Source organism: Epargyreus clarus, unplaced genomic scaffold (assembly GCF_041222505.1).
Source record: "Epargyreus clarus isolate Ecla_fem2 unplaced genomic scaffold, WU_Ecla_fem_2.2 ptg000001l, whole genome shotgun sequence".
NCBI lineage: Eukaryota > Metazoa > Arthropoda > Insecta > Lepidoptera > Hesperiidae > Epargyreus > Epargyreus clarus.
Genome location: NW_027332209.1, coordinates 9,739,424 through 9,752,170, shown reverse-complemented (window position 1 = coordinate 9,752,170; position 12,747 = coordinate 9,739,424). Strand labels below are relative to the sequence as shown.

General features: G+C 32.9%; 2 protein-coding genes across 2 annotated transcripts; one reads left to right on the top strand and one right to left on the bottom strand.

Annotated features, from left to right (window-relative positions):
- Nucleotides 1–1,358: 1,358 nt before the first annotated feature.
- LOC140743593 (uncharacterized) lies at nucleotides 1,359–6,412 on the bottom strand. The gene is made up of 5 exons (XM_073075038.1): nucleotides 6,015–6,412; nucleotides 5,305–5,453; nucleotides 3,856–3,934; nucleotides 2,919–3,128; nucleotides 1,359–2,584 (listed from the first exon to the last, which is right to left on the bottom strand). Exons 1-5 carry the CDS (start codon nucleotides 6,321–6,323, stop codon nucleotides 2,489–2,491), a joined length of 843 nt encoding a protein of 280 aa, XP_072931139.1. The 5' UTR covers nucleotides 6,324–6,412; the 3' UTR covers nucleotides 1,359–2,488.
- A 146-nt stretch (nucleotides 6,413–6,558) lies between these two features.
- On the top strand, nucleotides 6,559–12,720 carry LOC140743670 (nonsense-mediated mRNA decay factor SMG9). Its single transcript, XM_073075160.1, has 8 exons — nucleotides 6,559–6,717; nucleotides 6,807–7,020; nucleotides 7,577–7,714; nucleotides 8,996–9,250; nucleotides 9,880–10,096; nucleotides 11,275–11,460; nucleotides 11,720–11,886; nucleotides 12,334–12,720. Exons 1-8 carry the CDS (start codon nucleotides 6,682–6,684, stop codon nucleotides 12,534–12,536), a joined length of 1,416 nt encoding a protein of 471 aa, XP_072931261.1. The 5' UTR covers nucleotides 6,559–6,681; the 3' UTR covers nucleotides 12,537–12,720.
- Nucleotides 12,721–12,747: the final 27 nt, after the last annotated feature.

Here is a 12,747-nt window from a genome sequence, read left to right as displayed (position 1 = left end):
ATGTGTTTAATACTATGTCGTTATATACTACGAATTATGGTAATGATAAGTATATTCTATATAATAAAAAGAATAAACAGGCATGCAGTCTACCTGACGTTTTCACTGATATACTGTAACAAACACCACACCAAATACTATCCCTAAAGCCTGCCATGCACACTACGGTGTACCGGAGATGCACAGGCGTGCAGGTATACCTGCGCAAGTACACCGGACTGTGTGTAGGAACAGATCTGTGTAGTTTTTTTGAACCTGTATAGGCAACCGGCACAAGATCAAAAAACAATTATTTCTTGTGACATCGTTCGTTACGCCATCGGCTTCAATCGATTCCAACTACACCAGTGCGTTCCCATACCCGCTACAACTTGCGCAGCTAAACACTCCAGCAGACCGTAGCGTGTATGCCTTACATAAGGCAGATTTAAATCAAAACACCTAAACAAAATTGCCACAATCCTCAAAACAAAACCCAACAAGCATAAATAGGTGATATTTTATAGTAGGCCGCACCTATGTTCGATTGCATGCCAGTTACAAATTAAAATTTATAAAAAGCTAGGGACGAATGAGGCCCAAACAAAAATAAAACTTGTTTTAATATACGTCATAACGACACGGGAGAAATTACAATACCACTAGATATACATGTATTTTAGATAAGCTACAACCCTATTTAACAAAATATTTATTAATATAATTCATATCATAAAGAAAAAAAAGGTAGTGTATAAACAATTACTTCCAGCTTTCAGTCAAGGTATCATAAAAAAAACTGCAAAATTATATAATTTTCTTACCGTAAATAGTAAATGTATATCAGATACAAGAAGCAAGAAGAAAGGTGATAAAATAGAACTGCAGATACCTTAAAATAATGTTGCCGAGTTTTCAGAAACGCAGTCTCCAAAATCACATTAATATCGAAATAAAGTACGCAATAAAAAAACCGTTTACAAATTTATACTTACTTTAGAAATACTTCTCCTTTAGAAATAATTTCCATCCAAATTTATTAGGCAAGAATATGTTACAGCAGTATATGGAGCAAATAGAAAAATAGCTGTGCATATGATACATATGACACCTATGTATATAAACATTACATACCCTCTAGACATATAAAACGTTTGCTACAAAGACATAGTTAAGGATATATGGCATCGACATAGCACTTATATACAGAAAGTGAAGCTGAAGAATTATAGTTATATGCGCTATTTACTTGCAATTTTTTTTGACGATTTTATGTTGCTTTGTTAAAAGTTATTGAAATAGTAAAATTCTTAACAAATTCTTACACTTACAATATAGTTTATCACTATATAAAAATATAGTTTATCACTATATATTTATCGAGTTCTGCAGATATATATGCAAGGGTGATATAAAAAACGTGTTGAAATATAAAAATGAAAAAATAACTGATCTACTAAGTGCTAACAATTAAATTATAACAAAAAACAACAATCAAACCTCTACGCTACTTATTTAAAATTAAAAATATATTTTCAAAGTTTATTAATATAAAAATTATCTGTGAAATTTAGAGGTGATGAAACATTTTGACATCAAAACGAGCATATAATAAATACATACATCTCCAGATCCAAAAATATTAATGAAACGTAATTTATTTATCATATTACTACGATTATGCCGTCGTTTAGATTTTATCCAGTAAAAGGTACTACATGTTATACCAAACATAAAAGATTCTTTAAAAGTCCAAATGTGAGCAAAATTAGTGGTAAAACATTGCTATTAACATCCCTCGTACAGGATACAGGAACTAAGCTAAGGATTATGCTATCATTTGGTACAATACCATATCTCATTACAACATATCTAAATACCATGCACTCTTATACATATATTTTTTTATTTATTAGGCCACTACAACTGGTTATGAGTAGTTTGCATCGATAGAACAAGTCAATTGCAAAACATATATTTGAATTACTAGTTTCAATAAAGAATGTAGTCCAAAATGGCTTTATAAATATTTCTCACACGTTACAGACTATGAGTAAGAGGTAAATAAATATGCTGTCAATTCACAATCTTTACTGAATCAAGTTATATACATACTGCAGTACACCCATGCAGTAAGTCTAGAGATCACTCATTGAAACAAAATAGCAATTCTGTTGTAAGTAAAGTGTAAAGTGCATTGTGTAAGGTGCATTGTCCATGTTGCAAGTCCAGAAAACTGACACATCTAAAAGGTTACAGCGTTAGTTGTGTTTGTGTTGTGCTCAAACATACACCAACGCTGCTATCAGGTGCTTACATTAATATTTTTGATAATCATGACGTCCATGTACACATAAGCAGCATGATCTAGGTTTTTGAAACTCTTATAAAGCTTTGAGTTGTATGCAAGTAAAATATAAGAATGCATAGTAAGTATGTTGTACAACTATCTCCGGGTCTATTCGATCAGCACGAGCTGTCCCTCGGAGATAGTGTCGTCCCCCTGATGTTATATGCTGTCATAGCTGTTCGGGTCGGGGGTGGTGACGGGGCCCGGACCTCGGGCTGGCAACTTGAATCCATTGATCGTAAACGCCCATCCGTCCTGGAAAAAACACATTGTAACTTTTAACATTTTTTTTTTGAGGGTTTCGGAAAAATTACGACTTAAATGAGGTAAGTTACATCTAAAAAACTTGTAATATCTGTATTTTGAAAATGCAGAATCTCTAATAGATTTTTATCTAGAGTAAAATTATTAAAACCTTTTATGCTCGAGAAAAAGTACTTTTTTATAAATATGTTATTATTAACTGCTGGTATAATAAAGTCTTACTTACATATATTATATTCATTTAGCTACATAACAACAACTGTACAAACAATATTATTTTGTAAGAACTACTTTAGAAACATTACATAGTGAATAAATTACATACCTTCACAAGATGCGGTAAGTCAGACCAAAATCCTAAATTCGGTATAACTTCAATACCAGTTGCACCCATCAGGAACTTCTTAGTGCAAATACCGAGTACCAAATAGAAAATAACGCAGGAGAAGAATATTATCAGTAGCGTTGATCCCAATGACCGACCAGGTTGCTCCAGCTGTTTCATGCACGCGTAAGGGGAGTAGAACGAAAGCACCTGGAAACCACAATAAAATAAGTTATTGGTCTAATATTAACAAGCATGGTACAATACAAATAAAGTTCAGACATGCAAAAAATTTTTTTCCCGTCCATAGAAAACATCTAAAAAATAAATTTATCTTTGTTTACATCACTAAGTTTATACATTAGTGTTGGACTACACGAGTAAAATAAGCTCTAGTAGAGGGCTATGAGTATAGTAAGCTTTTTTAAATACTATTAATCCATTACATCTTAAAACTTAAAACCCATAGGCTATTACTGCTTATGTCCATAAAACAATAATAATAAATCAAAGGTATTGTATCGACGGGTCCTAAGTAAACTGGTGCAAGTGTGTTTTCACAACTTTACAGTAGAGCGATTTGAATGTTCTAATGCGTGTAACTTTAACATTATTCACATATAATGCAGTTTTTTTTCAAAAGGATACAATTATACCATTTTAAAATTTTAACTTAAAGTTACTCGCGTTAGGACATTCTAATCGCTCTACTGTAAAGTTGTGAAACCGCACTTGCACCAGTTTACATAGGACCCGTGGGTATATACTGCAGCACTAGACTCATAAGTTGTCAAATCTGTACAACATAATTGCTAGGAATCTGCAGCACAATGAATAGCGATGTCACTGCATATCATATTAAAATATACATATATACATATAAATATTCATTTATTACAGTGGTAGAAATTAAATAAATACAAAATAAGAAACTTACAATTCTATTGGGCTCCTCCAAGGAAAGCACATGAAGTTCATTTGCTGATTCGGAGCAGACCAGCATAACCACAGTGGATCTGATGAAAAATACATATAATACTTATATTATACAGAGATACTTATATTATTATCACGCTATTTAATATCATGTTATATTCAGACAATAATATGAAAAATATTTCATATATAACATAAATGGTGGTTAAATGTTATGTTAAAATAGTCAACACTATGAGAAATTGTAAAAATACTCAATGTATAAAATTATTATGATTTTAAAAATCTGTTACTATAGCAGGGAAAAAAACAAGCTTATCTTGCAAAAACCTCATAATAGTTGCTTAAAGGATCAAATTCTAGAAAATAATTATAAATGGGAAATTAATTAATGTGACTCTTTCAAGAAAATAGTATTTTTCATACATTTATTACTCTCCGACTGTCCCTAGTACGCCAAATTCTATCAATCAGTAATTGGAATAGTTATCTTACAGGTAGATATCTAATATCTATCAATATTAGTTGTGTACACCTACAACTGCCTATTAAGTGTTAAGGATAAGCAAAGTAAACCATCTTAAATTATATAATGTGAAATTCATATAACACTTTACAAAAACGCCTACATAAATATTTGTTATAGGAAATAACTGGTCATTTAACTCAGAACAGGTTTCACTCTGGTTTGGGCATATCTAGTTTTGACTGTGATTAACATAGTGGATAATATTATGCCATTACCATAATCACCTAAAACTGGCACAATAAAGCATCAACCAAGAGATTTTTTATGTTGTTGTGATCTATCTAAAAAAAATTGTTCCTTCAAAATTATGACAAATGTTTAAACTTCCTCAGTGCTATTATTAATCATTGTGATTGATTACTGTGATATGTTTTTAGAACATTAACTATGTTCAGATTATTAATAATTTAGAAAGAAGTTAGTTATTAATGAGACTCAACATTAAGAGTTAATGATAATGAAGAAGGATCATTAAAATAAATTAAAGTCATTGGGTACATTCATAGATACTTAGTCATTCTAAACAACACAATACTGTCTTGGTATGATTTAAAATTTTACCAATATTTATATTAATGTTATATAAAGCATGCCTGTCATATAGCGGGAATATACGGAATTTAATCTTATAAGTAAAATTCTCGTGTCACAATGTTAATTACCATAGTCCTCCAAAACGGCTTAACTGATTTTCACCAAATTTTATATGCATATTCAGTAGGTCAGCGAATCGGCTACTATCTATTTTTCATAACCCTAACTGATAAGGTTTTTTCACCCTTAACATTTTTTTATTTATATGGCAACACAACATTTGCCGGGTCAGCTAGTTATATACTATATTCAGAGGAGCAGTTTTAACGCAGACAATACCTAATAACATATAAAATAAAAAAAAAATTCAGGTTTATAAATACTTACGAAGGTCCATTGGGGTAAATAATAGATCTTCCATCTGCGCTAAAATCTGATACATTTGATTGTCCCAGAAAATTGAAAGTACCTGAATCCTTGACATAAGTACCTGCTGTTACATTGACAAGTTTCATGGTGTTTACATGACGACATATCTGTAATATGGAACAGAAAAAAATTACATACACACAAAATTCATATTGCACAGTAACTATAAGCCTCATCACTTGACTTTTTTTTAATAACTCTTTGATATGTATGTTTAGTAAAAGTTTTTTACTTCACCATTTAAACAACTGATAACTAAAATTCGCCCCCATCTGAAGGGGGATACAACAAAGACGAGAACCCAAATTTAAGACAGAAACCTAAATATATAATTTAGATATTTGGCAACCGTTCTACCATACAAAGAGCCAATGTTAAATATTCTTTCAGTATTCCAAGAAATTTTGTACATGAATTTATGACTCTTTAACGTAGAAAATATAAAGGGCGTATTATTTTCATAAATTGAAAATCAAATTTTCGTAACAATGTCTTTCTTTTGTAAAACGGACTTGATTGATTTAAAACTAAAAAAACCATATGTAAGATAATCATTTAAATTTGTTGTATTTGTATAGTTATAAATAAAGCGACAATGATAAGCAAAACTAGTTTTGAAAGCGACAAAGATCTAAAAATAAGTATATTACAAAAGACGCAATTCTTACCGACAAAGGTACTCCACAGGTATCATTTTCGCTGGTTGAGTTCACATTCGGCTTCACATCCACACACGGATGATAGTAATACGTGCTTAACTCGTATACTGCGTCTTTGTCTTTACTTTCAAAACTTTGTGTAGTGTAAAATGTTGATTTTTCAATCGCCACAATTGGTGACAAGTCAATACCGGTACCATTTGGAAATTCACAAGAACACGGAGTTTTCTTCACACACACATCTTGAGCGACAACTTGCACCGTAAAATATACTATAAAAACCGAGATGAAACCAAAAGCATTTAATATCTGCTTCATTGTAATCAATGATGTCGAAATTTATTCAACACCAAAAATTCAACTTCACAAACCACAACTACACTTGAAGAATAAAAAATATGAACACTTCAAGTTGAACAGATGATAAAAGGAAAACAATAACTTGTTATTATTAGCCCTGGATTCTGGTTTTTAGGGCAAACAATATTAATCATAGACATAAATCGTAATATTCTGTATAGTCTGTCAAATTTTTTGACACTTGACAAATTGACACTTGGCATTTTATTTTAATTTTTAAACTTATAAGCAAATAACAAAGTAAAAAAGTTATTGTAAACTAAAAATATTCTTAGATTTTATAATTACATTAACAAATGTAGACTTCTAGCTTAATATGGCGGAAAAGAAAAAGAAAGTTATAATAACTAAGGTACATTTTTAATTATAGAACATTATTTTTGTCATAGTTTCTATCATACCAGGAAAGGACCTGGTATATAAACATATACTTTGCTTCAGGACTCAGTAACACCTAGGAAGCCGGTTATATTAAAGTCAGATCGCGAATCTAAGGAACAACCAAAGGTGGAGAAAGAAAAGCCGACAATAATATTAAAAACACGTGAACAAAGTGCTCCTAAAGAAGATCGCCCTCAGAGCCCAAAACCTCAGACTTCCGAAACAGGACCTCATCCTTGCAAAATAGCACATAATGATCATAAAGATAAAAAGGGTAAGGGCAACTTATATTTTGGGGTAAGAGAATTTACGAGGGCCATTTCAATTTAGTCTTCAGGGTTACCAAAAATGTAGCCGACGTCACGTACGAGGTAGATACTTCAATACTATAATTGGTGGTGCTATTGCACTGCCCCAAAAATGTCTGCCTAGTAACATACAGTATATGATGCTGTTATTTGTTTTTTTTTTTTTGTAGCAGACGAGCATGCAGCCCACCTGATGGTAAGTGGCTACTGCTGCCCATGGACATCTGTAATCAACCCCAGATAGGATTAGATATTCCTACCTGAGGTTAGCCATAGATGCGGTTTAATGGTTGGAGGTGGTAAATGAAAAACATTTCCAGAATGCCGACTTAGTCCTTGCCCTACTTAGGTGCAGGGGACATTTATGGTCAACATAGGCCTAATCCTATCTTAGATTGATTAAAGTTAGACATAAGACATATGTACTAATGACTAGAATTTATTTACCATTGTCATTGTTATTTGTCATTTAAATTATCCTATTTATTTTCTGTCTATATCTTTACAATGTTTCATTTTCAGTTGCAGAGAAACCTAGTCCACCTTTAAAGAAGTTTCCAGAAGCAATCAAATTGCTTAATGAAAACTTAGAATTTAACACTGCTCCTTTACAATATTTAAATGACTCTAACAGCAATTACTTAGTTGTCGGTATAATGGGTATGTATACAGGGTGAATCTGCATAAAGTGCACATGTTGAAACAGGTAAAATTAAACCGCATTTTGTCGACAAAAAAAATATAAAAAAAATAAAAAAAAATTTTTTTTGGGTTTTACGACCTTTTGAATTTTTTTTTGGGAATTGTGCACCTGAAGTAAATAAATCGCTATAACTTTTAAACTAAGAGGGTTATCAGGTTCAAACAAAGGCATGCTTTTTTTAGTGTTTGAAAGCTAATACGACGTAGAATTACATTAAATAATAAAAATAAAATAAAAAGCCTAGATTATTTTGAGGAAATTCACGATTACTGAAATTTAACCTAAAAAAATTGCTTTTTTCACACTAATCTGACTATTTTTTTCTGGGAAGATAAGCTTTTTTGTTTTGTTTTTTTCATGGATCAGTACGGCCTATAATTGGCATTCATTGTAATTTTTGTTTGAACATGATAACTCTTTTAGTTCAAAAGTTATAGCGATTTATTTACTTTAGGTGCACAATTCCAAAAAAAAAACTTCAAAAGGTCGTAAAACCCAAAAAAAAAAAAATATTATTTTTTTTATTTTTTTTGTCGACAAAATGCGGTTTAATTTTACCTGTTTCAATATGTGCACTTTATGGAGATTCACCCTGTATATTTCACATAGATTAAAATATATTTTAGTTACCATAGTTTGTGCCTACATAGGGCAAATTTTATAGGTGGTAGAAACCTTTGTGGTTCGACTCCGGCGGTAACACCTGCTATTTCTATCTAATAACAGCAGTGATAGGCACTGCTGTGTTTCGGTTTGAAGGGTGTGGTAAGGGATACAGACTTTTCCGAGGCGTTCCAGCTTAGTCTTAGTAGGTAGCGGCGCATCTGTGGCTGACCTCAGGTAGGAATTTCTAATCCTATCTGGGGTTGATTACAGGCGTCCTTGGGCGGCAGTAGCCACTTACCATCAGGTGAACTGTATGCTTGTCTGCTACTCCTATATTATATAACAAAAAAAAAATTTAGATCATGAATATTTAACTCAAAATTTAATAAAATAGTTTATTAATATTTGGTCTTCATGTCACTTCACTATTATGATCCGACAAGGAGAGGCCTCCAGGTTTAATCCCTGGCCAGCACATATAATTGATGAATTTAAATTTTGGTTATGGGTGTTTTTATCTTTGTCTGTTTCCAATGTCCATACCATGAAAGATTCACACTAGAACATAATAAAGGAAGTGTTAAGTAATTTTAAAGATATCCTACCTAATTGTTTCATTTTTATTTTTTCAGGTACACAGGGCGTTGGAAAATCAATGATTCTAAACCTCATAGAACAAAGTATGAATGTTCCAGATTTATGTGAAAAGATTTTACATTCACATGAGACTCAAACAAGTGCCTTTGATGTGTCTACCATTGAAAACCAGATGGAAAACTTGGATTTTTCTAGTAATTCTGATATAAAAGTGAGCAAAAGTACAGACAACTTTGTATTTAAAATGCAAGACATGGATCATATTGAGAGAGGTGTTCATTGTACTAAAGGTAATACTGATTATACAGTACTCTGTAGTAACATGCATGCACGATGAACGAATATCTAATCCTATTTGGGGTTGATTACAGATATCCATAGGCCGCAGTAGCCACTTACCATCAGGTAGACTGCATGTTTGTCTGCTACTCTCATATAATAAAAAAATAAAATAGGTCTTGCAAGCAATATATTTGCCAACAGCAACATTGCATGACATCAAGATGGTATATTAAGGACCATTTTCTTTATAGTTACCTGATGTTCCTTTGCCTGTGTCTTTGACCAAGTTGTATCATTTCTTATACTCAATTTACTCTTATAATGTTTCATTCAGATCAAATGTATTGATTTATCAAATAGATTTATAAGTTTATGTTATAATAATTATAATACACACGTGTTTATTATGGTTATTTTAACATGAAATTTAATGAGACATTCATTCCGTCATATCTTTTCCTTGTTTAAATTTAGATTATCTTCATTGTAAATGGTCAAAAATTAATATGTTCATAATAATAATGAGTGCATTACAATACACTACCTTTTAAAAGTATGTCTGCAATACCATAAATCATAACCTGTAAATAAGAATACTAGTAATGTGTAATTAATTTTCAAAATATCTCTATTCCAGGCATAGACATGTATGTTACCAATGACCGAGTTATCCTCCTCGATTGCCAAGCTTTATGGGCGCCATCACTTATCGAGGAATCAAATACTAATCCCATAACATCGAGGAGCGCCAACATTGTCACTGTAGACTGCCTTCAACTTGCGTCGTACTTGATATCTATCTGCCATGTTGTTATAGCTGTGCAGGATTGGTTTACTGACTACAACTTTATAAGGTACGCTATGCTATCTTCATCAACCCATTATGGTCCCACTGCTGGTGCTGGCCAAGTGCATATAGGTAGGCTTCATATAACTTTGAGATTTTTTTTATAAATCTCAAGTATATAGGTTTCCTCACGATGTTTTCCTTTACCGTTTAGGAAGTGATAATTAATTTCTAATACGCACATCATTTTCAAAAATCCGAGGTGCGTGCCTGGTTTTTAACCTCAAATCCCTTGATCGAGAGGCAGAGTTTCTTAACCACTAGGCTATCACTGCCTTAGCTTGAGCTATGCTATCCTGGATACAAATCCTGAATGTGATTTGGATGTGGATGAATGGAAGAAATTATTTTCAGTGGGCCTGCAATACTGTATGCGAGATGTATGACTGTTGTCTTTAATATAATTTGTTTTGTACTATAGGTTAGGTTAGGTTAGGTTAGGTAAGAATAAAAAAAATAAAGGGACATTTTGTAATCTGTATGCAATTTTACCAGTCAACTAGTATCTTTTTTCTCGTCAAACTAGCAAATTAACTCCTACAGTTTTCTGTCTCTCCCCAACATGTAATAACGTATTTAGTCTGTAATGAGCGTGCCTTAACATACTGATTAAGATAGGTTACATTTGGTTTCATTTACATTAACCCAGGCTCTATATTACTTCTTCAAAAAAGTGCATGATTTTAAAAACAATTACTTGTAACTTATATTATTATTACGACCCGCGTGGCGGAGCGGTCACCATACCGGTCTGACGCGCAAAGGGTCCCGGGTTCGATCCCCGGCCAGATAATCCCCGGCCAGATAGATATCTGAATGATGAATTTAGATTTCTCTATCTGGGTTTGGGTGTTTGTGTATTTGTCTATGTGTGTGTCCATGGCACCCACGACACAGGGAATCCTAGTGTGGGGCTGTGAGTGTAAAAAGCGTTTGTTTCAACTCAATTTTCATAACTATTCATATGGGTAATGTCTAAAGCAAGTTTTATCAGAATCACGCAAATGTAGAGAATTTTAGAGGAGGTGGCATTAAAATAGATCTGATACAGAAAACATAAATCGAGAAAAGAATGCTACGGCCGTGCCGCTATTTTTGGCTTTGGCTCGACTTGGCGGAGGCACTGCCGTGCCTCCAGATATTATTTTTGCATAATTTTTGAAAAAAGCTTAAAAAACATTGCAGGTATATCCAAACAGCGGAAATGTTAAAACCAACACTTACAGCTCCAGCCGTTTTAAGTACGAGCCAAGAAAGCTCGGATATGCCAAATAAAGGACCAAGTCATCCACACCTACTGCTGCTCCATAACAGATGTCAGCTAGAAGATTTCACTCCTGATGCATTAAGAACCATGCAAGATCTTTACAGGTGACTATGCTGATATTGAATATATATTTTTTTATGTTTAACAGTTTTATTGAAAAAAACTTATGTAGATAATGTACTAAAAGCTTAAAGAAGTAATTCGTAAGGTCCTAGGTACCAGTCATCACACTATCCTCCTCAGTAATCTATGGTATCAGATAGATCATAAAAAAAAAAATGTTGAGTGTAATAATTACTCAGGTTCCGTTACATTTAAGATATTTGATCAATCCTTTTTTAATATAACTTGTTATGTTTATAGGACAGCCTTTAAGACGTCCAGCCTTCAGTTAGAGTCGGGAATGTACATGTACAGTGATACAAACAAGAATGGGCTCAACATAGACAGTGTTTGCAAGGGATACAGTGTCGAAAATTGTGGAGCACCTATAAACTTTTTCCTCTTGCCAGAAATCTACAGTGACTATGGTAAGTTTTGTAGATGATGGTTTTTCCCCACATTGATCCAGTTATATACCTAGTACAAGCTATATACACAAGTTCTGTGTTAACCAACGGAAACATCGCATGAACTATCATACACAAAAATAATTATTATTGTTCCATTTATATGTGGCAGACAAAATGCTGTAATTCTTTAATATGTCATTTTTTATTACATTGAAGTAGCTTACAAGCATGCAGTCCACCTGATGGTAAGTAGTCAGTACCGCCTATGTAACCAGCTCTTTATAGACCAGTGGTTCTTCCTGAATTTAATCACAGATGACTGAATACTCCTAAAGACTAAAATGGTCGCTTTATATGTATTTCAGCCAGCATTCACACCATTCCAACGAAACGCAGAACTGGTTCACGCAGAAACAGGTGTGGCGGCGATTCTACCACCTTATCAAATTTAATTAATATTTTCAGATAATCCTGATATTTACCGAGGTCACCCCCCATTTGAGCAACTAGCTAAGAGACTACGTTGGATGATATTGAGTGTAAACAAACATCAGATCACCAACATTCCTGATTTGTCAGAAAAGGGCTGGTTTCAATATTGTAACAAGGCTTGGGACACCATCAAAAAGTGCACATTCTTTATGGAGTATGAAAGATTTTTGCCTTGAAATCACACAAAGGAATTTTGTCCAAGAAATTATCAACAAGACTGTAATCGCCGATTCAAGATAAGGAAGCAGGTGTCTCAATTAAACGATAATGTATCGCAATCGATGTATATTGCTTAATGATCATACCGATGAATAACAATTTACATTGTCGCTCTTGGATGCAATAAACAATTTTTCTCTACATTGTATTTTATTACATGCGCCCTAT